This window comes from Nothobranchius furzeri, chromosome 18, assembly GCF_043380555.1.
Source record: "Nothobranchius furzeri strain GRZ-AD chromosome 18, NfurGRZ-RIMD1, whole genome shotgun sequence".
In the NCBI taxonomy this organism is placed as follows: Eukaryota; Metazoa; Chordata; class Actinopteri; order Cyprinodontiformes; family Nothobranchiidae; genus Nothobranchius; species Nothobranchius furzeri.
This window is the reverse complement of record NC_091758.1, coordinates 19,781,773-19,807,291: the sequence shown is the minus strand read 5'-3', so window position 1 is coordinate 19,807,291 and position 25,519 is coordinate 19,781,773. Positions and strand designations below refer to the sequence as shown.

General features: G+C 43.4%; 1 protein-coding gene across 3 annotated transcripts; it reads left to right on the top strand.

Annotated features, from left to right (window-relative positions):
- Nucleotides 1-625: 625 nt before the first annotated feature.
- Nucleotides 626-25,128, top strand: nin (ninein (GSK3B interacting protein)). Of its 3 annotated transcripts, XM_054741792.2 has the most exons (29): nucleotides 626-839; nucleotides 909-1,121; nucleotides 1,869-1,962; nucleotides 3,134-3,300; nucleotides 4,354-4,399; nucleotides 4,482-4,657; nucleotides 5,178-5,324; nucleotides 5,426-5,584; nucleotides 5,694-5,830; nucleotides 5,919-6,059; nucleotides 9,350-9,524; nucleotides 9,680-9,790; nucleotides 9,894-9,983; nucleotides 10,090-10,225; nucleotides 10,752-10,873; nucleotides 11,085-12,169; nucleotides 12,334-14,337; nucleotides 14,612-14,710; nucleotides 14,796-14,865; nucleotides 14,943-15,110; nucleotides 15,189-15,305; nucleotides 15,449-15,547; nucleotides 15,624-15,770; nucleotides 15,862-16,041; nucleotides 16,122-16,256; nucleotides 16,331-16,429; nucleotides 16,554-16,646; nucleotides 23,321-23,434; nucleotides 24,786-25,128. In XM_054741792.2, exons 1-29 carry the CDS (start codon nucleotides 744-746, stop codon nucleotides 24,999-25,001), a joined length of 6,636 nt encoding a protein of 2,211 aa, XP_054597767.2. In that variant the 5' UTR covers nucleotides 626-743; the 3' UTR covers nucleotides 25,002-25,128. The 3 variants fall into 3 exon arrangements, with proteins under 3 accessions (XP_054597767.2, XP_070403146.1, XP_054597765.2); XM_070547045.1 differs by lacking the exon at nucleotides 12,334-14,337 and having other exon boundaries at nucleotides 655-839; nucleotides 15,880-16,041; XM_054741790.2 differs by lacking the exon at nucleotides 12,334-14,337 and having other exon boundaries at nucleotides 661-839.
- The last annotated feature ends 391 nt before the right edge of the window (nucleotides 25,129-25,519 follow it).

Here is a 25,519-nt window from a genome sequence, read left to right as displayed (position 1 = left end):
CTCTGCATCTTGTAAAGCTCCAGATGCACTGATTTCTGTGGAGAGCTTGCTTTTGTCTGTTGAATGGGGACCCTGATACTGGAGGGGGGGGGGGGGGGGGGGGGGGGCACCTGTCTGAGTGCTTAATGATTTCTCTGAGAGCAGCTGGAAGAGCAGAGAGCAAAGCTGCACGCACGCTTTTATTGTTCGTGCACAAAAGTAGAAGGCACGAGTCTGTAGACCTGCACCCTGATCAGCTGATTTGCTGTTATATGTCATGCTAGTTTCCATCATCTGTTGTTTGTATTTGTCATTTCTCATGTGGGCGAGTCTCCATCTTTCTTTTGAGTTCTAAAATGAATTTAGTTTCTTGGAGCGTCCCCAGAAAATCACTATTTGCCTATTTTATCATTGCTTATGAGAAACATGACTTTATTATTGTGCTGATCTCAACAGATTGACACAAATGAAGTGTCGCAGGTGAAAAGGAGAACAAAATCTGATCCGTGTGTCTGCTTTTGCTGCTACCTGTTGGTAAATGTCAGTTGTTTTATTAATAGTAGTCTTGCTCTGTATAACAAGACGGAGCTGTTAAATTACATGTAATGAGAGTAGATTTCAGAGAGCTGGTTAGTAGTCATGTCCATCTGTTGAATCAGGTGTGTGAAAACCACCTCAGTAGCACGTTGAATGCTGACTTCCTGAGCAGCGCTCACCTGATTGTCTCATCGTTGTAATTGGATTAACTAAAGCCTCCGCCACACATGACGCTGCAGCCGTGTGTCGAAAGCTCACTTGCTGAGTGTTGCTCTCAGATGGAGGTACTGAGTGAAGCTGAGTTAGACGCTTATGCCTTGTTTGTGAGTATAACTCGGAGAAGAACCTGAATTTTTTTGTTCTGTAGACTCAGTTTGGATGTTTTCTCCCAGGTCAGGGTGCTGTCCCGTGGGATGGATGACGGCCAAGAACCGGATCAATATGAGGAGCGTCTAAAGGAAGTTTTTAACAGTTTTGACACCAGCGGCTGTGGCTCTCTGAGCCCAGAGGAGCTCTCTGACCTCTGCCAGTCGCTGCACCTGGAGGATGCTACACCTGTCCTCCTCCACACGCTGCTGCAGAACCAGGACCACCTCACTGCCAGGGTGAGATTCAAACACCTCCCTCTAGAAGAAGTTGGTTTATCTCCGTTTTAGATGAATTTGGGATGTTGTTTGGCTTTTGTGTTTTTTTATGCAAATCTTTTGAATTTCAACACTGATTCACTTTTCAGGTCCTTGTCTTCAAGCATTTTACTGCTTTGTTTGCTCTCTTGTTGAGGAGAACGTTTCCCCCATCAGTGCACAATTTAGGCGTCTGTCACCATGACAACCACGCTGTTCAATCATTCACAGGTGCATTTTCCTAGCCTGTTAAAACAGAATTACGTGAGTCCTGTTTTTAGTGAATATCTTGTATTCAGTTTGACGTTTAAAGTAACAGAAGAAGTCGATCCACTTCAGCGTGAAGTTTTGTTGCTTGTAAGCGTGTTGCAGACAGGTGGCTATTGTGATGTGTGCGTGTGTGTGTGTGGGCGGGATAAATGTTAGCACAGAGGCCAGTGAACTGATGAACACCAAAATAATTTTAAAAAACCTCCTATAGGCGCCAGCCGTCGGCCTCAGAGGCACAAAGAAAATCACCATATTCAGGGTTAGCAGCTGCTGATTGTTGGAGTGTGACCTCCCTTGCTCCTGCGCCAACCCTCCTCCACCCAGACAGCCAGGGACACCTGTCTCCCATCAGCACAGAGGCAGCTACACCCTGTCTTTTTCTTTTTTACAAGTTAGAACAGGGGAACATCAAGCTTCTTTATTCTAAGTATTATTAATTTTATTTTATTTTTTTTGCAGGTTGACTTTGACCAGTTCAAGAATGCACTTATTCTGGTTTTGTCTTCAACCCTTGAGTCTCATCAGGCAGAACAGGAAGCCTCACTAAGCCCAGGTAAAGTCAACAGGAATCTCTAGCAGAGAAAGGAAAAGCTTTCTGAAAATGAGGCCAGTGATGCAGAAGAAACACAAAAACTTTATTTGCGATTATCCCCTGCTGTCAGCTGGGGAGTGTTTTCTTTGCTTGTCAGCAAAAGATCTCATAAACAACTGAAATATCCCATAAACTACTGAAATTTCACAAACAACTGAAATATCTAATAAATTACTGAACTATTTCAAACTACTGAAGTATCACATGAATTAAATTAATATCTCATTATTTCCCATAATAAACTACTGAAATATCTCAAAATACTGCTTGAACTCACAAAGTGATCATTGGGTGTACAGCTGGTTAACTTTTAGTCACCCTGATTCAATATGGCTACCACATAAAACAATGTAAATTACTCCAAAAATTCACTTTCATCAATGCTGAGCTGAAATTTCTTGTGACATTAGCTAAGAGTTACACACGCCGAGATGGTTTTGGTGGTGACAAAGTTCGCTGCCACTCTGGGTTTGTTTTCTTTCTCATTTTGTGGCGATAACCCGAACACTCGTGATCTCAGCTGGGATCTGACTGATCAAGATCGAACAAACCACGTTTAACATTAAACCTGGAGAGGAGCTGTTCTCTGAGTCACTCAGGTGTGGAAGCTGACTGTGTGAGCTGAGGTGTGCTGATTCAGCTACACACACACACACACCTGGCAGTTGTCTTTCCACCATCATAGCTGGTGTGGTGTGTTTTGGCAGAGGATCCATCCAACCAATTATTTTATGACAACAATCCAACACTGTGTTAATTTGCTCCCTCTGTGGTTTAAGGTTGTGCTACGTTCTGACGATCACCATGTTATTAGATCCTGTGCTCGTTATTACAGTAAATACAGTAAAGTCAATATTCGTGTGGATGTTAAGTGAGGATAATGTTTGCAGTTCCAGTGAATTTCTTCGGTTTGTTCTTCAAATTCTCACAATCTCCTGTATTGCTTTGCTAAAAAGAAAAGGGAACCACGGTTGTGAGATTAAGAAATGGGATTAGAGATGCTGAAGTCCAGGCTGATTTCCCACCAATAAACCTTGGTTATTTATTTATTTATTGTTAAGTTGCATAATAACAACAGATTGTAGGCTAATCTGAAATTAAATACTGCTCTTTTTCATTATTTTCTCTTCAGAGTCTCCAGAAATCCAACCGAAGTTTGTGAAGGGGGGTAAGCGTTATGGCCGCCGCTCCACGCCAGAGTTCAGCGAGCCTGAAGAGTCTGGGGTGCTGAACCTAAACCCGGCTGATGAGGAGGATTTGGAGGACACCTATGACTCAGCCGTCCCTAGGAAGCGTGAGGTAAGCGCATGAGAGATGTGTCACGCTGAACCTCCAGACAAACCGGGATGCCAGTCTTATCGCATCCCGTCCTTGAGTGCCTCTGCAGCCACAGCCAGGCGTTGGGCACTATTCTTAGCCAATCAGCTTAGCGTTGAAGTATGGTGGGTCCTTAAATGTAAATTAGATGCTCCAGCACAGGACGCTGCTCATTGCATAACTAATCATCCTGTCTGTAAATAACATTGTGAACACAATTACTGTTGAACCAGATTATCAGCATGTAGATGTGTGACGTTAAACGTTTCTGGGTGGGTTGGTCTGTTGGTTTGCTGCTTTTTATTTTAAAGGATAATTCAGTTTATTAAACTAGCATTTTCTCTCATGACATCTTCTAAATGGTAAGTAGTTTATTGATTAGACCTTAAAGAAACTCGGGCTATTTTTATTTGGAATGTGATTAAATATTTGAGAAGGAATATAATGAGATTCCAACAAAACATTTAATCGTGGTTGCCCCTCGTGTGTTATTATTCTGTATAGTCCGCCCCCCCTTCCCCTAACCACCAACACCAGACCCAACCCTGCTGGGCTCTAGACAATATCATGTGAATGGAAGTGTGTCTTGTCATGAACTGATCGTGGATTCAACAATGCAGATCAGCAGATGGGTCTGGGTCAGAGGGCTGTGCCCACAGACACTGCAGACCCGGTGTTGTGTGGGAAGACGGGGGGTGTGAGAACAATGAGCATCACTACCCCCACTCTCCTGGATGCCGACACTTCATGTATCAAAATGCCACTTTCTGAATCCCATCTGCTCTCTGCTGCCTCGCTATAACAATAGACGGCCTCTCTGGGGCTCCGTCGCAGCCCAGTGGGTCGCACCTAGCTAAACCCTGCTCTAACACTTTGTGTGAAGCCAGATGAAATCGATAAGAAGATCAGTTACTAGTTTTTATTCTGCGCATTTTCCCAAACAAAGAAATAAAATTATTTTACTACTGATGCTACCAGAACGGCGGTGTGTTTAATATCATTTTCAGCTCGTTTCTCTCTGTTTGTCTCCCTCAGCGCTGGAATGCCCACAAAACAAGCACAGAGGAGTACGAGGCAGAAGGTGCGTCACATTCAGCCCGTTTTCACTTGTTTTCTTGGTTTTGAAGACGTGTGTCAGCTGTTGGTGTTCCTGACCTGTGCAGGTCAGATGCACCTGTGGAACCCCGACGAGCCGAGCACACCTCGGGGGTCCGCCGCTTCTCTGACGGCGCGCTTAGAGGGGCAGCTGCGCGAAGCATGTGATGAGTTGGAAATAGCGTGGGATGGAAGTGCCGACCACGCTGAACTTCTGACTCTGTGTGAACATTTGGGCCTGGAGGTGTGTTAAAGCTCTGAAAACAAACTTAAGTCACTGAGCTTCTGTGGGTCGGGATGTATTTCAGCATTATTTAAGTTGTTTCAGAATATGTCTCCACATGTTTGCAAGGATTCTCAATGTTTCTTTTGAGTTTTCGTCTTAGTTTGTGACTCGTGATGGAGAGACCTTTAGAGGACAGTTTGACTGATCATGATCCAGTCATTGTACTTAATGATTAGAATTAAATCTTTAGAGGTGATTACAATAATTCATTGTTTTAAAAATACTTAATTTATTGGTTTCCATCAGTATGTAAAGAGCATTTCAAGCAAAATGTTCCAGAAAACCATCTCGTACTGTGCCTCTGAGAAATTCTCTTCTTTGCTGACATTTTTTACTCTTATAGAGTTTCTTTATACGATTTAATAAGAATTTGTCTTTGTGAAAGGTTCTCAGGTCATTCTTCTTTGATTCTTTATCAAATATGTTTAAACACTTCAATCTCAACACAGTTTAAGTAAAACCGGTGTTTATTTTTCAGCTAAACGGGGAGGTTCTCCTAAATCTGACTGGCGATGGCGTGATGAATGTTCAGGAGTTTGTTTCCAGGGTTTTAAATCACAACAAGCCCCCGACGCCATCCGCCTCCACTCCTTACAGGCAGCTCAAACGCCACCACTCCACTCAGGTATTTATTTAGATTCCTCCTGCTTCTTTTCATACATTTTTAATCCTTAAGCGTAAATCTGTGATATTTGTTATAAATGTGAGGAATTGTTGAACTTGCAGCCTTTTGATGAGGTAGGCCGCAGGATCTCTGCGTTACCCAGCTCCATTGGCATGCGCCTCTTCTCTACTCTTGATGATGGGACCGGTTTCACTCCAGTCGAATACATCCTGGATGCCTGGATCGATGAGGGAATAGAAAACAGCGCTGAGATCCTACAGGTATAGAAAAACTAAAAAATAAACAAATAAGGAAGCTGTTCATGGTGCACAGAAGCAGGATTTCTAGGGGACAAGAAAACTAACAAATGCATAATTATTTTTTTCTCAGGCCTTGAATTTTGATCTGGATGGAAAACTGAGTCTTGGCGATCTCACAGCGGCGCTGGAAAACGAGCTCCTGGTTACCAAGAACGGGGTCCACCAAGCAGCGCTGGCAAGCTTTAAATCTGAGATCCGATGTCTTGTGTGAGTATAAAGCAGCTTAAAGTCTTTCATTCTCAACTTGCCATCCAAACTGCAGGATTATTATTGATAAGGTCGTGTCTCTTCTCAGGGAACGAGTTGACCGAGAAATCCGGGAAAAGGAAAAAATCCAGCTGGATCTGGAAAGAGCTGAGAAGCAGAAAACTCAACTCGCAGCTGAGGTGGATGAGCATCACTCTGCTATCGAGCACAAGAACAACCTCAACCTCAGGTCCGACACCAGCCCATTTCTTCTGTTGGCTTTAGAAAATACAGGTGCTGGCCAGTAAATTAGAATATCATCAAAAGGTTGAAAATATTTCAGTAATTCCATTCAAAACGTGAAACTTGTACATTATATTCATGCAATGCACACAGACCAATGTATTTCCGATGTTTATTACGTTTAATTTTGATATTTATAGGTGACAACCAATGAAAACATCAAATCTGGTATCTCAGAAAATTAGAATATTCTAAAGGCCAATGAAAAAATGTTTGTTTCTCTAATGTTGGCCAACTGAAAAGAATGAACATGAAAAGAATGTGCATGTATAGCACTCAATACTTAGTCGGGGCTCCTTTTGCCTCAATAACTGCAGTAATGCGGCGTGGCATGGACTCGATCAGTCTGTGGCACTGCTCAGGTGTTATGAGAGCCCAGGTTGCTCTGATAGTCGTCTTCAGCTCCTCTGCATTGTTGGGTCTAGCGTATTGCATCCTCCGCTTCACAATACCCCATAGATTTTCTATGGGGTTAAGGTCAGGCGAGTTTGCTGGCCAATCAAGGACAGGGATACCATGGTCCTTGAACCAGGTGCTGGTGGTTTTGGCACTGTGTGCAGGTGCCAAGTCCTGTTGAAAGGTGAAGTCTGCATCCCCATAAAGTTGGTCAGCAGCAGGAAGCATGAAGTGCTCTAAAACTTCCTGGTAGACGGCTGCATTGACCCTGGACCTCAGGAAACAGAGTGGGCCAACACCGGCAGATGACATGGCACCCCACACCATCACTGACGGTGGAAACTTTACACTGGACCTCATGCAACGTGGATTCTGTGCTTCTCCGCTCTTCCTCCAGACTCTGGGTCCTTGATTTCCAAAGGAAATGCAGAACTTGCTTTCATCAGAAAACATAACTTTGGACCACTCAGCATCAGTCCAGTCCTTTTTGTCCTTGGCCCAGGCGAGACGCTTCTTGCGCTGTTTCTTGTTCAAGAGTGGCTTGACACACGGAATGCGACACCTGAATCCCATGTCTTTCATGAGTCTCCTCGTGGTGGTTCTTGAAGCGCTGACTCCAGCTGCAGTCCACTCTTTGTGGATCTCCCCCACATTTTTGAATGGGTTTGTCGTCACAATTCTCTGCAGGGTGCGGTTATCCCTAGAGCTTGTACACTTTTTTCTACCACATTTTTTCCGTCCCTTCGCCTGTCTGTTAATGTGCTTGGACACAGAGCTCTGCGAACAGCCAGCTTCTTTAGCAATCACCTTTTGTGTCTTGCCCTCCTTGTGCAAGGTGTCAATGATTGTCTTTTGGACAGCTGTTAAGTCAGAAGTCTTCCCCATGATTGTGGTGCCTTCAAAACAAGACTGAGGGACCTTTTAAAGGCCTTTGCAGGTGTTTTGAGTAAATCAGCTGATTAGAGTGGCAGCAGGTGTCTTCTATATTCAGCCTTTTCAGAATATTCTAATTTTTTGAGATACCAAATTTGGAGTTTTCATTAGTTGTCACTTATGAATATCAAATTTAAATGTAATGAACATTGGAAATACATTGGTCTGTGTGCATTGCATGAATATAATGTACAAGTTTCACGTTTTGAATGGAATTACTGAAATATTTTCAACCTTTTGATGATATTCTAATTTACTGGCCAGCACCTGTATAAAAAATGTGACTGCGGAGAATGTTTCAGCCTCTTTTTGTTATTGTTCCTCAGTCACTCCTACTTTGGGTCTTCAGAGGGATTACAGCTGTCGCTTCTGTTAATCTCATCCATTCCAGTTGATCCTATTAGTGTTGTCTGCTCTCCCTTTTACAGTTTTTCTCAAATGCTAAAACACATTTCACAAATGTTTCCTCCATGTTCCCCATTGTCTAAACACAACACCCTTTTCTAAAACCACATAAACACAACCACACCTTCTCACTTCAAAACTGAAACTTTCACACCAAAAGAGCAGCTCGAAGCTTTCAAAAATGTAAACACTATACACATCATTACACGCTACAGCAAAACAACTGAAAACACAATGCTCAATTTGTGAGAAGGTTCTTTGTTTCATAACTGCCAGTTTGCCCATTTTTAGAAACTTTACAGTTACGGATCTTCTTAGATCTCTGCAGAGGATTAGGCATTTAGATTTGTGAGTTTCATATGAAGAGTATAAATCTATAGAAACTTCTGCATGCACACTACTGTAACACAACTCCATGCAAAAACGGAATCTATTGCACACAACAGTACTCTTGAAAACATGAGCAGGGTGTGACATTTTTTTATTTACTTTATTCACAACACAGACACACACACACACACACACACACACACACCACAATCACTGTGCGGCGTCATGTCGATGAGCTGCATCGGGCCACATCACCTCATCCACATCGCAGGCTATATTGTCTCTTGCCAGGCACCGCGGGAAAAACGCTCTGGAATAGCGAATCCATCCTTGTAAGGCCTCCACTGGGATGTCACCACAGGCCAGCTCCATTGCCCTTAGGAGGTCCTCTCTAGTGTATGGTTGTCTGTCATAAACCTTTCTTCTCCACGATGAGAAGAACTCCTCTATAGGGTTCAGGAAAGGGGAGTAGGGTGGCAGACAGACGTTTAAAAAGTGGTTACTGTTGGTGGTGAACCACTCTCTGATTTGGTTTGTTCTGTGGAAGCGGACATTGTCCCTAATGATCACATAAATGTGATGTGCGGGCCCAGGATGGTGGTGTTGGCGGTCCAGGAGGATGTCTTTTGGCTCCTCTAGGAAGGTGAGGAGATGTGGTCAGCAACTGTCTTCAATTTTGAGTCATTGTGTGTAATGAATGACGACAGGTGTGTTCACTGTGTTCAATCAGTGCTGACTGTGGCAAGCATTTGGCATCACATGAGCTTTCATTTGAGAATATGAGCAGAGTTCTTTTGCAACTTGTGTTTTATCAAGGAAAAATGTGTTAAGATTCATGAGAACGGAGGATTGTGTTTTGTGAATTGTGTCTTCATGTGAAATGTGTTTATGATGTTGGAAAATGATTGCTAGATTTAGTAAGTGTGTTTAGACAACTGGTCATTTGGTTTAGAGGATTGGCGTTTGTGTCTTAGCATTTGAGAAAAACTGTAATACAGGAAGAGTTTTCCTTTCTCGTGTAGGTTCGGTTACTGCAAGCATGCCTAGAAAAGCCATTTCTCTTAGAATGTGACCACTTATAAAAACATCGAGTAGATTTCCTGTTTTGTGATTCGGTTCCCTCTTCAAACTTGAGTCTGACGTCGTGCTTGTCTGTTGGGATCACGTCAACAGGAAGCTTGAGCAGGACTACAAGGAGAAGCTCACAGCAGTGCGATCAGAGCTGATGAAGGAGATGGACCACGTCCAGCAGCAGGCCGGCCTGCAGCGAGAAGAGCTGGAGGCAGAGATGGAGAAGATCCGGGAGGAGGAATCTTTTCTCAGAGACCATCTCTCCATCTCAGTGAAGGTGGTAAAACACTTAAACCTCACTTACTTACTTATCTTCTTGCTTTTAAATCCTGCGTACACGTTAGTTAGTGACTGCCTCCTTTAATAAAAAAATAATCTTGTTTTATTCCAGGAAGAATAAATGTAAACATTACGTTTTATGTGTGTTTCCAGGAGAACAGGCGTCTTGAGATGGAGCTGCTGGACAGCACTGAGAAGCTAGTGGAGGCACAAAGTCAAGTCACCAAACTCCAGACCAATTTAGAGAGCATCATGAAAGACAAGGTGCAAAAACCTAATTTAAATTCATATTCTGCAGTGTTGTTTCACACTAGCTTCTTTGGTTTTATTATGTTCGTTTATAATCATTAAATATGGTCCCTTTTAGTTTGGAGGCCTGGACCCTGGCAGTGCAGACTTCCTTCTTCAAGAAGAGCGCCTGAAACAGCTGCACAGCAGTTATGAAGCACAGTGCAGGGTAACTTCCCATAGTGCTGAACATGCTTCCAGTTCTTTAACTGGTTTTACTTCATGTCATTCCAGGAATGTACTGTGTTTAGCTAACCGGGCTCTTATTTTGGTAGGAGCTGCAGGATCGTATTGACGAGCTGCAGTCGGAGCTGCGGGAGTGTCGGACTCTTGGACGAGCTCACGAACCCTGCAGCAAACCTTTATCCGAGGAGCTGGAGAGTAAAAGCCCTGGAACAGAGTCGGACCCAGGTAGATGAATGCCGACCCCTGGTTTTTCTCCAAGGTCTTCCAGGGTTGGGTTAGCCTTTAATCGTGATTAATCACATTAGCTCATAGTTCATTTGTCGTTGTAAATTAATTAGGTTATAAATGTACTGGAACAGGACATTTTCCTGTTTCTGGTGCTTTTCTAAGCTGCAGGAGGAGACCAATATACTTCCTTTATGCAAATGAATGTTTGTTATTGCAACAATCTACAACAATGACAAGAACTTTCCAGAAAGTTGTTTAAAAAGGTTCCTCTGTAGCTTCCAACACCCCTAACAAGAGCCTTGCTTTGGTGGTTTGGATCAAAGACGTCGGAGAAAAATCCTTCAGTTAATTATGTTTTTATAGCTTCCTCTCTCGTGTCAATAAGCCCAATAGAGCTGGTTCTGAGTCAGGCTCCGCCTACAAACCAGCGCTTAGACTGATTTATGTTCATTACAGTAATCGGTAGATTTTGCATTAAAGCAAAGAAGCTTTTCACCAACTCTGATTTGTGGACCGTTTGTAGGTCTCGGTTCAGACGAGGTGCAGCCGTTCAGCATGAGCCTGGAAGCTGAGATGATGCTGGAGCAGCTGAAGGGGCAGCACTTCCAGGAAATGGAGGAACTGAGAAACCAGCTTGAAACCAAGGTAGGTTTGGGATTATTAATATGTTCCTTCTGTCCACCAGCTGTAGCAAGAGATGAAATAGGATTAAAAGAGATATGTTGTTTGAAAAGTTACTTTGAGCGTGTCTTCAGGTTGGACCTTTTCTTTTTAACGTCCTTAAATTGTTATTCTGCTTTTGTAAACTACGTCAACCCATCCTTAAAAAATGAAATCTCCATTTCCTCCCCTTCAGATCAGTGAATTTGATAAGATCGTGGAAAACCAGAAGGTCGCCCACGAAGACCAGAAAGCCACCTTGATTATCCAGCACCAGCAGGAGGTCCAGACTTTGAAGGAGGAGGTGGCTAGTGTTCAGAGCCAGCTCGAGCAGGTGGCGCTGGAGCAGACCCGTCTGGAGCAGAACCAGGCTGGGAAAAGGAAAGAGCTGGAGACCCAGCAGGAGGAGGTGGAGAACCTCAGACAGCAGCTGCTGGAAGCCCACAGGCACATCACAGACCTGGAGGACCAGCTGATCACGGTTGAAGGACAGCAGGCCCAAACGGAGGAAGACCGTCTGACTGTGATGGAGGAGCTGAGAACCCAACATGCCGTGGAGATTACCAGACTAAAGGAGGAGCAGGCTGAGCTACAGGCCAGAGTAGCAGAGGAGAGAGAGGAGCTTCAGGATCAAAAAGCTGAGCTGGAGAGAAGATTACTGGATGACTGGGAAAGGGAGAAGAAAGTCTTGGAAGAATTCCATCAAAGTGATCTAACAGCCCAGGTAGAGGAGGCGAAGCGCATGTTTGAGGAGGAGCGAGAGGAAGTTGTGAAAAAACTGACTAATCAATGGCAGGAGGAGAGGGCCCAGCTGGACGAGCAGAACGAGTCTCTGCAGGTGCTGCTGGAGGAGGAGATGTTGAAACTAGTCAAGGAGCAAGAGGAGAAGGAGAACCAGCTGAAGGAGCAGTGGGAGAGTGAACGAGCTCAGCTTCAGCAGCATCACGAGAAGGTCACGCTCGACAGAATAGTTCAGGAACGACTACAGTTGCAGGAGCAGTTTGAGCAGAGGGAGAGGAGACTAAGGGAGGAGTGGGAGAGGGAGAGGCTGCAGCTGGAGGAGGACTATGAAGGGATGATTCAGGATAGGCTGAACGAGGAGAAGGAGAAGTTCGAGACCGAGGATGAGGAGAGGATAGAGATGCTTATCGCAGAGGAGAGGGCGCATCTGGAGGAAAGCCATCAAGAGGCTGTGAGGAAGCTGATGGATAGGCACGCCGAGGAGAGGAACGCTCTCAGCACCATGTTGGACAAGCTACGAGATGACATCACTCAGGAGAGGTAAGGAGTTGTCTTCGTTACGTTCTACAAAATGTAATGTTTTCAGTCAAAGTGTCCAAAAATACCACTTTTTAAATATTTAATAGCTGCAGAAGTTGCTTTAACTAGGATTGTAGATGTAATAAAACCCTAAGGGTTCACAAACGCTGACTGACCGTGTACAGGAAGGAAGTCGAGACCAGCTTCACCCAGAGAATCAGCCAAGTGGAAGATGGTTTCTCTGACAGTCAGGAGTCTGTCACCAAGCGTTTTCAGACCAATATCCTAAATCTGGAAGAGCGCTTCCAAAGTGAGCTGCAGGCTTTTTCTGAAAATCACGCCATGCAGAAGCTCCACTGGGAAGCTGAGATTCTCGAGGCTCTCGAGAGCGCCGAGGAACAGCGAAGAACCTTGGAGAATATGGAAGCAGAGCGACGGGAGCTAGAGAATGTTCACAGTGAAGAAATGGAAGCTTTAAAGATGGAGAACAAGCAGCTACAGAGTGACCTGGACGAGATGATGAGCAGGGCGCAGGGGAAGGAACTAGAACTCCGCATGCAGCTGAACGATCTTCACAGCCGACTCCAGGAGAAACATGAGCTCCTCGCTCAGTCTGAGAGCAGAGCTGGTCGCGTCCAGCTCCTGGTGGAGGAGTTTAAACAGGAACGGGAGCAACTTCTCAGTACCTACTCGCATCTGGAGACAAAGTACAGTGAGGTGCTTTCCACGTCAGAAGGGCAGGTCGTTGAGAGCGTTCAGCTTTTGACAGAGCGCGAAGACTTAAAGGTGAAAGTGGAAGAGCTGGAGATGCTTCTGAAACAGGCTGCAATGGACTTTGAGCTGGACCGGCAGGAGCTGCAGGAGAACCTCTCCATTCTAGAGAAACGGTTACGAGAAGAGACAGATGTGTCGGAGATGGAGCTCAAACTGCTGTCTGCTTCTCCAGAGAAAGGCCAGGATGAAGAGGTGAAGCATCCACATCTCATGGACCATGCTGTAAGCCAATACCAAACAGAGGTGACCTTAACTGGTGGAAACGTGGATGGTTTTTGTGAGGGTTACCGCGGTGACAATGTTGTTCCTGATCCCGTGCTTGAAGATCGGAGCCCTGAGCGAGGTGAACTCTTCTGCAGAGGTTGTGATCACCGCATCCCAGATGCCCCTGGCACTTATTTATCTGCTGAAAACAGAAACGGAGACGCTTCCCAGGAGATGCTACGTGAGAGCGTCTCACCGCTTCAGGCATTTGTTGATGGTGAAACTCGAGGAGCTGTTGAATTCCACAGCGTGGAAACCAAACCTCAAGAGGACTCTGGAGGCGGTTCTCATGAAGACGAGCCACGTGATGAGACCGTGGTTGGTGCCTCTGGGCCGGAGGAGACGGGTGACCCTGATGAATGTTCTGTAGAGGATGCTGAGATTAAAAGTTTACCTGATAACTCTCACGACGGACAGGAACTAGTGGTAGATTTAGACTCTGATCGTGAAAACCACAGTGGAGGTCCACGTGACTGTGTAGAAGCTCTGAACCATGAGAACCAGGAGGTTCTAAAACTACAGGCTTTATGTAACACTTCCATAGATGAGAACCTTCTCCTACATGAGAAGGTTTCTCTACTTCAGCAGAAAGCTGAAATCCTAGAGGATCTTTTGGCGCACAACAGTGAAAAAGTCAGAACTGGTCGTCAGGCTTTAGAGGAAAACTACAAACTCAAAGTTCAGATGCTGTTGCTGATGGAGCACATCAGGCAGCTGGAGATGAAGACCATACAAACCTCTGATCTTCAGATTAGATACGAGGATTGCATGTGTGAAAATGCCAAACTGAAGGAGCAGAACTGTGAGCTGGAACAGAAAGTGTGGAGCCTTGAAGGCAGGGCTGATGTTCTCCACAGCTTTCAAAGTCGACAAGTGTCGCTGATGGACGACATCAGCAGGATGAGAGAGGAAAATGCTCAGCTGTTAGCGCTGTTGGGACAACTGGGAGGGCAGGAAGGAAGTTCAGACACGGAACAACCAGAAAGCCCCACAGAGGAGGTTTTTCTGCACCCGGATGGACATCTGCAGGCTGAGACCTTTACCCAGGACTGCTGCGAGGAGTTCGAAGAGCAGAACGCCGAGCTTCGAAGAGCCCTCGCAGAGCTACAAGACGAGTCTCAGGCTTTAACCGAAACAACACAGGCTTGTAGGTAATGTGGAGAAAACTAGGATCCTGACTGCTTCTCCGTACCTGTAGTGGTTTGGTGTTAGGAACGCTCCTCCCAGTGTTCCCAGTCACAATGTGATGCTTTCATTGTTGCCTCTCCCTGTGGTTATCCTCCAAAAACCTTCTGCAACATCTGCTCCAGCGTAGCTGCTCTTATCCCTCTGTCACCATCCTCACTGTTGAAGTTAGTTTGCATCTAATCAACATGTTTCAACATGAATCTAATCTGTCATTTCTGACACTTTCAACACGTTTAGATCCACAGCCAGTCGCCTCGCTGAGGAAAACCTCCTCCTCTCTCAGAACATCGCTGCGCTGAAGGACGGGGACCTGCAGCAGACCCGGGATGAGTTAACGTAAGCAGCTCCTGATGGGATTAGCAGTTCATCGCCTCATTTAGAAATTTTTAATGCTTGATTGATTGTATCTTTTGCTTTGCAGACAATCATTAGAGGACCTGAAGAATGAGAAGTTTGCAGCTCAACAAGCAGCAGATCGTTTTAAACAGCAGGTAACGATAAACAGTTCCTCCCCACTTCAGGGTTTCTTTCTCGGAAGCCGCTGTTGAGATTTAGATTTTCTCTCCAGCTTTCAGAGTTGAATTTGCAGAGCCAGCAGCTGGAAGGGGAGAACGAGACGCTGATGGAGAAAAATGCCCAAAACAGTGCTGACATCGAGGGTCTACGGCAGCAGCTGGCAAAGCTGATGAAGGAAATGGAGAAGATGGCGATGATCCATACTGAAGAGAAGAAGAAGGTGTGTGTTGGTGACCAGCAGAGCGGTGGTGCCGTGGTAGTCCTAGTGGGTAGTTGATTGGTGGTTGTTTTGTGTTAGATGGCAGTGAGTGTGTCTGGCCTGGAGGCGGAGTTAAACAAAGCTTTGAAGGACACCGCACAGCTGGAGGAAAGAAATGTCCAGCTGTCCCAGCAGCTTTCTGATCACCGAGAGAAGGTGAGCATCGCGCTGTGGGCCGAGTAGAGTTTTCTGCTACCATCCAGTACGTTTAGACGTCTCCCTTCAGATGAGCCTGAATGATTTTGGCTTTGCTTTTATTTAAGAACTGCTGTTCTCCTGTTTTCTGTCACGTAATCCAGGTGGATTCAACAGAGCGTCCGCTCAGACATTTTCTAGAGGAGTGTCATGTGGATGAGGACGCCGCAGGGCTTCACCAGCCAGCCAAAGCTAGAGACAACGTGAGGCAGTTTTCTAAGCTGTGTTAGCATTAGCTTTTACGTGTTGCTCAATAATTATTTCATTTGTCCGCTTCAGGTGAAGACTGCAGATGAAAGAGTTCAGGCTGTCAACCGGCAGACGGCTCACCTGAAGTCAGAGCTCAGGGTTTTGCAGCAGGAGAGGGATTCCCTGAAACTCGAGGTGTCAGTGTTGCACAAGCAGCTGCAGAACGCCAACGACAAAGTCAGATCCCGTTCTGTTTGGTAACACTTAAACATTTGTAATGTCAGGACAGTGATGGAAAATGATGACCACCCTTTGCATTTAACCTCAGAACCATGTTTTGGAGCAGGCTTTACACTCGAGCGGTCTGCAGAACCACACCAAGAAGCTTTACAGAGACGGGATGTCTCGGATCCTGGAGCAGGAGCAGCAGCAGCTGAGGCAGGAGAAGGAGAGGCTTCAAGCTGAAGTTCACAAGATCAAAAGTGACCTCATTCAGTCCAAAGAAAAGGTCAACCTTCAACAAACTCGAGTATTACAGTGTGATTTAGTGTCATCATGTTATGTTCTTGTTTGATTTTGGGTCTGCAGGTCCGTCAGCTGGAAGCCGCAACGCTGGCGCTGAGCAAGCAGAAGCAGCAGAGTCATTCCTCCAAAGTGAAAGCCCTGGAACAGGAGACTGCCGCTCTGAAGCAGGAACTCGAAGCACACAGAAAGTTAACGACGGTATAAAAGGCACTCCTAAGCAGAATCGCATGAAAGATATGGACTGAGCGCTCTAAACTCTGACCTGGTTCTAGAGCTGTGAAGCTGGACGGCACGCGGAGCTGGAGGCTCTCCGGCAACAAAACGAAGCTCTGAATGCACAGATAACTCGACTGTCCTCCCAGCTGCTGGAGGTACACCACCACTCAAACATTCCTTTAAAGTTTCTGCTCTGGGGAAAAAAATGTCAGTTTCTTTTATAAACGTAAAGAAAGTTTTGTTATGAGACACTTACTGAACCTTATGGCCTTCCTTTAGTCCTTTCAGGCTCAGTTTGGTGGGTTTTTGCCTCCGTCGCCTCGCAGGATGCAGAGGGGACAGCATCACGGAGAGGATCCAGACAACATGCAGGTACAGCTTCCTCTAGTAGAGACGTTCTCACCGGTAACATAAAAATGTTTCAGCGCTTCTGCATGAGTCTGCTTTGCTAAAATCCTGATGATTTGGTGCTTTATTACAGGGTGGGAAAGCATCCTTCATTTTATTTTCTGACTGTCATTCCTTTGTTCATGTCCCACTATGGTTATTAAAGGGGCATCTGTTTGTTCATCCTCTCATCACTCAGTTCAGGTGCTGCAAACGGCTTCAGTCATTTTAAGAAAAGCAATGTGTCACCAACATGTTATGTGCTAAACCTGTAAAAGCGATACTACACGTGTAAACATCTGAGCTGAGTGTTTTGTTTCCCATGCCTTTTTTTTTGCTTTGGAAGCTGGTTTTTCCTTTGAGTTCTGGAGCGCTGTCACCGATCCACCTCAGCTCCTGTCTGTTCTAATCTCTTTATGTCTCACATGTCACGTTTACTTTTTGGGTTTGGTTTTCACTCTGTCCAGGTTGTGTGTGTCTTTGTTGTCATGGGACTCGTCTTTATTTAAGTTTCTGTCTCAGGACTGCAGCAGCGGGGGTAGTGTGATCCTCTGGGGTGTGCAGGGTATCCGCGGGTCCTTAAAGTCTTAAATTTGCTTTTCCAAATTTAAGGCCTTAAAAATCCTTAAAAATGACAAATAATCCTTAAATACGGTTTCCAAAGGTCTTAAATTACCAAAGACCCAATAAAGATATTTTTATTTCTAAAATTTTGTGAATATCTAGTTAGTGTTCAGCATTTTTTGTGTATGATGTTGGCTTAAGCGGAACCGTACACATTCAGTTGGTTGTGAAAGGGGGCTGTTTTTAGATGAGCACATTAGCTGGTTAAGCTGGTGGGAGCTTGCATCATGGGGAAGTGCAAGTTTAATGGTAACTGGGTGGCTAATCCCACGTTTGCAACATGTTTAGCACCGGTTCCAGGCAATAGCTGGAAATTATAGCTTAAATGAAATTTTAAAAAATTGCTTAAATTTCATCAAAGTGGCCTTAAAAAAGGTCTTAAAAAGTCTTAAATTTGGCTCCCTTAAACCTGCAGATCCTCTGGGGTGTGGCTCTAGCTGCAGTTTCGCCAACTTTCCTTTAACTTTGAGAGATTCACAACTTTAGTCACGGTTTAGAAGAGGATGGGGTTCTTATTGTTGTATGAGATGTAATATTGTCCCCTAGACCTGGTCTGTGTGAATGCTTCATCTCTGGGTAATTGGGGTGTAACGGTACGCTAAAATCGTATTCGGTTCAGTTCAGAAGAGGTTGGTCCGATTAATTTTCAGTATATTATTTTATTTATTTATTTAATATCTAAAGCAGAACCAGGTGTCGTCACAGGCTGCTGATCTAGCACGATGTCTTAAATTATTTCACTGGTTATTTGCGCAGCTATGAGTGTCACGCTCATACAGACAAGTGTTGTGTTTGACTGTTGATGCTCCGTGTTTTTATTTCTGCGGGAGCCTTAAAAACTTGCCTCACACCGCCCAGTTTCTTCTTTAAAACTCGTGTTAAATAGCGAGCTTCTTTCGCGCCGTAGTTTTCGTTGTAGGGTGAAAACTTGACATCAATTGTCACGGTGCGAAAAGTTCAGCAGACGTGTTTGTTTACATTTTTGCCGCCGCGTGCCTTCATAGTGTGTGAGAGAAGGGAGGGAGTATGGCAAGCCAAAACCGTCACAATACGCCACTTTCCCAACCCGTCTAGTTAAGAAATGGCGAAAAAAACGCCGTTTGATGTGCCAAGACGTCGTAAAATACGGCGAAAACTCTGCCAGAACGCCGTAATTTACGCCGTTCTGAACGGTCCCGTAGAACGCCCGTAAAATACGCCGTTTTTTCCGGACATTGAACGCCGTTTTTTACGTCACCCTAATCCCAGACGCGTTCTCTGTGTGGGTGGCGTAAAATACGGCGTTTGGTACGGACATTGAACGCCGCTTTTTTCGCCGTTCTGTGACATAAAACGCCGCTTTTAACGCCACTTTGTGACAGTTTTAACGCGTTTAAAATTCAACTTTACTCTCATTTATGCAGAGCCCTCCCCATGGGTTTCTCATCCACTTAATTTAAACTCCAGTGACCCAATGAAAGACGAGGAGGTTGAGGCAGCACTAATTCATCCCAGATTCGCCGGGCTGTCGGGCTGTGCGGATTGCTGTTTTCTAATACAACTCGGCTCTGTTTCAACTAATTTCACTGTATTGAAAAAGCCTTGAAATGTAGTAATATTATCAACAATGTGTCAACATTATTATTTTTTCTGTCCACCTGTAAAAGGCAGAAACGCTGTTTCAGTCAGACCTGATGATTACTTAAAAGTGTGGCTGCCGTATCAGTCTGTCCTCGTGGCTCGTGAGTCCAGCTGAAACATCAGTGCTCTTTCTGTCCAAAACTCCATTCTTCTTAAGTTCATCCACTTTCAGTATTTACTATTGTGACAGTGTGTGTGTGTGTGTGTGTGTGTGTGTGTGTGTGTGTGTGTGTGTGTGTGTGTGTGTGTGTGTGTGTGTGTGTGTGTGTGTGTGTGTGTGTGTGTGTGCTGTCGCAACGTCCCGATTGATGATGTGCCCTGGCTACTTGGCCAAGGGGATGTCCCTTTGGCTGACTGGTTAGAGCGTATGACTCTCACCCGGGAGTCTAGGGATCGAATCCCGCCCAAGCCCTCGTTTATCCACCTGGCCACACTGTTGTTTTTTTTTTGTTTGTTTGTTTGTTTGTTTAACGACTGTTATACTTGTCTTACAGGAGCTTCTGAAGATGTTCTGTCTTGCTTCTCCATCATCACTCTCCAGCTCCTCAGACCAGCCACTCCAGAACCTTCCCAGATCCAGGATCAGAGCACTTTAATTAAAGTTTGAAACATGTCTGCTTGTTGTTCTCCTATAGAAGCCTTAAACTAGAATTTGCTAATGAGCTTTCTTGGCTAAAATATGCTCTTGAATGTTTTTATTTACATAATCAAGAAACACGTTTTTCATTGCTGCTTCACCAAGACATGACTGAAAATGTCCTCAAGATCCTGAAACGCTGGTTAAAACAAATTACTTTTAACCTCTTATAAAACAAACGTGTCTGTTGATGATTATGCCCACTACAATACTGAAGCACCTGCATACTTGCTACCGATTTGCTAACTTTCTGTAATATTTGATATTTAAGTTGAAAACATGAAATGCTGTAACACAAATTCCAAATGTTCTAGTTGAGCACTTGTTTCTACTCAACTAATCATTATTTCTGTGATTAGTCAGCTTTTTCCTTTTCAATAAACACATGGAAAAATTACAATTATCTTACTGAAAAATGGTTTAACAGTGTTGCACATGTATAATAATCTGCACTGGTTTTCACAGTTACGGCATTCTTCAAACTATAATAATAAAATAAAGTGAAACGATATTTACAATATGATTAGTTGAGTAGAAACAAGTGCTCAACTAGAACATTTGGAATTTGTGTTACAGCATTTCATGTTTTCAACTTAAATATCAAATATTACAGAAAGTTAGCAAATCGGTAGCAAGTATGCAGGTGCTTCAGTATTGTAGTGGGCATAATCATCAACAGACACGTTTGTTTTATAAGAGGTTAAAAGTAATTTGTTTTAACCAGCGTTTCAGGATCTTGAGGACATTTTCAGTCATGTCTTGGTGAAGCAGCAATGAAAAACGTGTTTCTTGATTATGTAAATAAAAACATTCAAGAGCATATTTTAGCCAAGAAAGCTCATTAGCAAATTCTAGTTTAAGGCTTCTATAGGAGAACAACAAGCAGACATGTTTCAAACTTTAATTAAAGTGCTCTGATCCTGGATCTGGGAAGGTTCTGGAGTGGCTGGTCTGAGGAGCTGGAGAGTGATGATGGAGAAGCAAGACAGAACATCTTCAGAAGCTCCTGTAAGACAAGTATAACAGTCGTTAAACAAACAAACAAACAAAACAAAAACAAAAAACAACAGTGTGGCCAGGTGGATAAACGAGGGCTCGGGCGGGATTCGATCCCTAGACTCCCGGGTGAGAGTCATACGCTCTAACCAGTCAGCCAAAGGAACATCCCCTTGGCCAAGTAGCCAGGGCACATCATCAATCGGGACGTTGCGACAGCACACACACACACACACACACACACACACACACACACACACACACACACACACACACACACACACACACACACACACACACTGTCACAATAGTAAATACTGAAAGTGGATGAACTTAAGAAGAATGGAGTTTTGGACAGAAAGAGCACTGATGTTTCAGCTGGACTCACGAGCCACGAGGACAGACTGATACGGCAGCCACACTTTTAAGTAATCATCAGGTCTGACTGAAACAGCGTTTCTGCCTTTTACAGGTGGACAGAAAAAATAATAATGTCGACACATTGTTGATAATATTACTACATTTCAAGGCTTTTTCAATACAGTGAAATTAGTTGAAACAGAGCCGAGTTGTATTAGAAAACAGCAATCCGCACAGCCCGACAGCCCGGCGAATCTGGGATGAATTAGTGCTGCCTCAACCTCCTCGTCTTTCATTGGGTCACTGGAGTTTAAATTAAGTGGATGAGAAACCCATGGGGAGGGCTCTACATAAATGAGAGTAAAGTTGAATTTTAAACGCGTTAAAACTGTCACAAAGTGGCGTTAAAAGCGGCGTTTTATGTCACAGGACGGCGAAAAAAGCGGCGTTCAATGTCCGTACCAAACGCCGTATTTTACGCCACCCACACAGAGAACGCGTCTGGGATTAGGGTGACGTAAAAAACGGCGTTCAATGTCCGGAAAAAACGGCGTATTTTACGGGCGTTCTACGGGACCGTTCAGAACGGCGTAAATTACGGCGTTCTGGCAGAGTTTTCGCCGTATTTTACGACGTCTTGGCACATCAAACGGCGTTTTTTTCGCCATTTCTTAACTAGACGGGTTGGGAAAGTGGCGTATTGTGACGGTTTTGGCTTGCCATAAGGGAGGGGCGACTCGACGCGTCTCTACGGGCTCCAGTAGCAGCGACAGCCAGCGGGTTTGATCCGCTCTGAAAGGCGTTGATCAGAATTTGCAGATCACATTTTTTGAACGGAGATCGGGCGCGTGCAGCCATCATGCGTCACTCAATACATCGTCCGTGTGGAAACTCGCCTAGGAACTTTTATCCGCTGCACTTAAATCACACAAATAAAAATTTATTTAATGGAAAAAAAAAATAAATCAAAACCGTACGCAAGTGGCCCGAACCAAAACAGTTCAACACCCCCTCGCGATCCGTTACACCCCTGCTGGGTAGATATTATTATTTTTCTTTTTAAAAACTTAAACAAAAAAAAACTTGCCTGCATACATTTGTGTACAATCATCATCTCAATCTATCATTTCTGTTGTTTTTTCATCAAAATCATCCAGAAACGGAGCCGAATGAAAGCCGTCTTCAGGATTTTAGCGTTTCCGTGTTGATGATGATTCTCTCTGTGGGTGTAGAGGGTTAGCGGAGGGGTAGAACTCTGGTGAAGTGTTCCTGCCTTGTCTCTTCAGGATCCGATGCCAGATCAACGGGCCGCTCACGCTGACAGCTACAGGCGGATCGGCGGATTGTGACGCCCGCCTCTTTCCTCTTCGCTTAAGTTTAGCTTTGGCTCTTCGGCGACGTTTGGAGCAGAAACATCTGAACTGCATCCTTGTAGGAGATTGGGTGGGTCCCGATTCTCAGGTTGTGATTGGATTTCTCTGCTGCCAGCTGGCAGGAACACACACAGGGTGAACCTGTGGTTTCTCCCAAAGGGATGATGGGAAATTTTAAAAACTACAGACTACTGTTACATTTTGACAAATTGGAGTTTTCTTTCCACGTTTGTCTTCATTACAGGGAACCTTTTTAATGCTGGATTTGTGTTTCTGTAGATTTTCAGTGATGCACTTGTTTGTTTTAATAACTGTGACAGGGTATAGATCCTCAGAGGCCACACCTTTTTGTTGCCTAATGATAATGGAAGATCACTGTTGTTTTGTTTGTTTGTTTTTATCAGACCCCCCCACACACACACACACACACACACACACACACCTGTTACTTGTCTGACTGTACATTGTCCCATTTGATGACCTATAAATGCATTTTATTATGTATTTTTGTTTTTTAAGGCTGATGTTTTCTGTCTAATTAAATGTGTTGGACCTGTTTTGTTGCTGCTGCACAACCAAAGCGAATCACAACTTCCTGATTTTGTTTTGTTTTTTCACTAAACTGTTAATTTTATTTCACTGATTATTTAATATTTATTAAGTGCTGTGCCATGAATACACTGTTAATTGTTTTTGTCACTTGTGTATTTTGGGTTTTGAGCCACTTTATGAGATGTTTTCCACCATGTTTCGATTTTAAACTCTTTTGTTGTTATTTAAGGTTTATTTTTTTACTTCTGATAGTATTTATTTTATTTATGCATTATTTTAGTAGGTTTATTTTTAATAAATGAAATTATATATATTTTTTTATATTTTCTTCAGAAATGTACCTAAAACTGCATACAGATCAGACAAAAATAAAACTAGTCAACAAAAATAATGGCCCATAAGTTTTTGACTTCCATGTTTACCAGCTTTGATGCTGTTATAATGTAAAACACTCCCTAATGTTGTGATCTGGTGACATTCCTGATTGTTTTTCCCAGGAAGAGCGGGAGCGAAAGATGAAGAACATGGAGGAGCGCATGAAGGAAATCGAACTGTCGCTGTTTAACGTAAAGCTGCTGCTGAAGGAGAAGGTCGCTCAGCTGAATGACCAGGTCAGTCCATCTTCTCTTCTGCGGTTTACTATGGCGGCCATCTTGAATGGCAATTTACTTCAGTAGCTATGGAGTTGTAGATGTACTATTACTTTCTGGGTTGTATTGGAATCCATCCTGAATCCTGTGGTCACTGGTCTCAATGCTGCAAGGCTGTTTTTCCTAATTTGCATAAAAAAGGTATTAGCTTAACTTTCGTTTTAGCTCAAGTTCCATTCTACCACAACTTCTCCTTCATGCTATTTCATTTATTTATTTAAATATTTATTCCCCATTTATCATGACTTCTGTTGTAGGTTTTGGTATTGTGTTGAGCCTTCTGGGTCACCATAGGAACCAGCAAATTGTATTATATGTTGACTTCAACACAATCCCTCATTCTGAGCCAGCGCTGTGTGATGGGCCACAGTGGGAAGTAAAACTCCTCTTTTAATAGGAAGAAACTGCAGCAGAAACCGAACCAGGTTCAGAATGGAGCAGCCTTCTGCCTCGGCCAGCTGGGATCTGAGAGACTGGATAACTCTGAGGGATGGGGCCAATTGTTGTTTCTAATGATGATGAACAAAGTTAGTCACAGCAATAACAGTAAATACAAACCTGGCATTAAAGAGCGTAAATCCAACTGAGTGTGGTCAGTATGGCTTCCAGCAGTTCAGGTTTATAGCAGCATAATTAAAGGGATGAGCCAGAAAAACCAAAACTAAACTGTTAGAATGATCAAAAAGAAGAGACCAATTTCACAAATAATCAGAATAACTTTTTTGTCCAATTTTACCTGATGTCAGATTGCAGGAATTTCAGATCCAAATTCCCAGGTTTTTTTATTTTTAAGTACAGACATTTCATCCTAAAAAAAAACATTTATTCCTTTAGAGTAACCTTTCAGGATCCAAACTGGTGAATTTCACATTTTACTTTATATTTTCCATTGTTTTTCCAAATGATCTGATACAGTGGGTTGTTTTGTTTGTGCATTTTGTTATCAGCTCCTGAGAAAGCTTTTATATTTTGCCTGAAAACCAATAAATTTGTCACTATATAAACAAGCTACGTAAGCAAGCAAGCAAGCAAGCAAAAGGTCAGAGGGTCTCAGCTTCTAGGAGTCTGGCTGGTTTAATGGTAAAATAATTGCATCAATATATGTTGATGTAATTGTTCGTGACACCAAAAGGGGGCAGTAAAACGCTGAATTAAACTTCAAATTTAGGAAAGACTGCATTCTTGGATTTAGTAAAACAATTTTTTCCAGTTACTAATCTTCTAATCCATCTGATCTGTATATTTTGGACCAATATGTTTCCAATCAAGACTCAAACTATCTGTAACTTTCTATGTATTTTTTTTCTCTTAGCTGAACAAGAATGGCAAAGCTGATGTTCTGATCAAAGACCTGTATGTGGAGAACTCCCATCTGGTAAAGGCTCTGGAGAGAACTGAGCAGCGACATGAAATTGCAGAGAAAAAGAACTACCTGCTGGAGGAGAAGATCTCCACCCTGAATAAGATTGTACGGGATCTAAACCCGTCTTATCTTCCAGGGCTTTCTTATAACTGTAAATACGCATGATGACATCTCAGCATCTCATTTTCTTTTAATGTTCTCTATGTAAAATGGACTTTTACCTTCAGGGACACCTCTGTAGCAAATCCTACCAAATGGACAAGAATCTGAAGGTTCTATTGCAATTTTTTACTTGGATTTTTGCAGTATTTTTGTTATTCTAAGTTGCTGAACTTGCAAATATCAAGTCATATTTTAGACATTTTATTTCTCTGTAATTTATTATTTTACAAATATCTTAAAGTAGAAACTGTTGTATCATATATATATATATATATATATATATATATATATATATATATATATATATATATATATATATATATATATATATATATATATATATATATATATATATATAATATGAGAAATGTAGCACTGTTATGTATTTTGATACAGGTGTTTTTATCTCATTGTTTATTTGTAAGCAGCCATACGATGAAGGACCAGAATCGGTTTGTGATAAAATCATGAATCGTAATGGAGGTTTTTTGCTCCTATTTAACACTACTTGAAACTCTGCA

Excerpts from the sequence above, each read along its gene's own strand:
- nin (XM_054741792.2), top strand. The coding sequence starts at position 744 with ATGACGCTGCAGCCGTGTGTCGAAAGCTCACTTGCTGAGTGTTGCTCT. Across the intron at positions 9,791-9,893 it reads AGAGCATCATGAAAGACAAG|TTTGGAGGCCTGGACCCTGG; the intron begins GTGCAAAAACCT and ends GGTCCCTTTTAG. Across the intron at positions 10,226-10,751 it reads TGGAACAGAGTCGGACCCAG|GTCTCGGTTCAGACGAGGTG; the intron begins GTAGATGAATGC and ends GACCGTTTGTAG.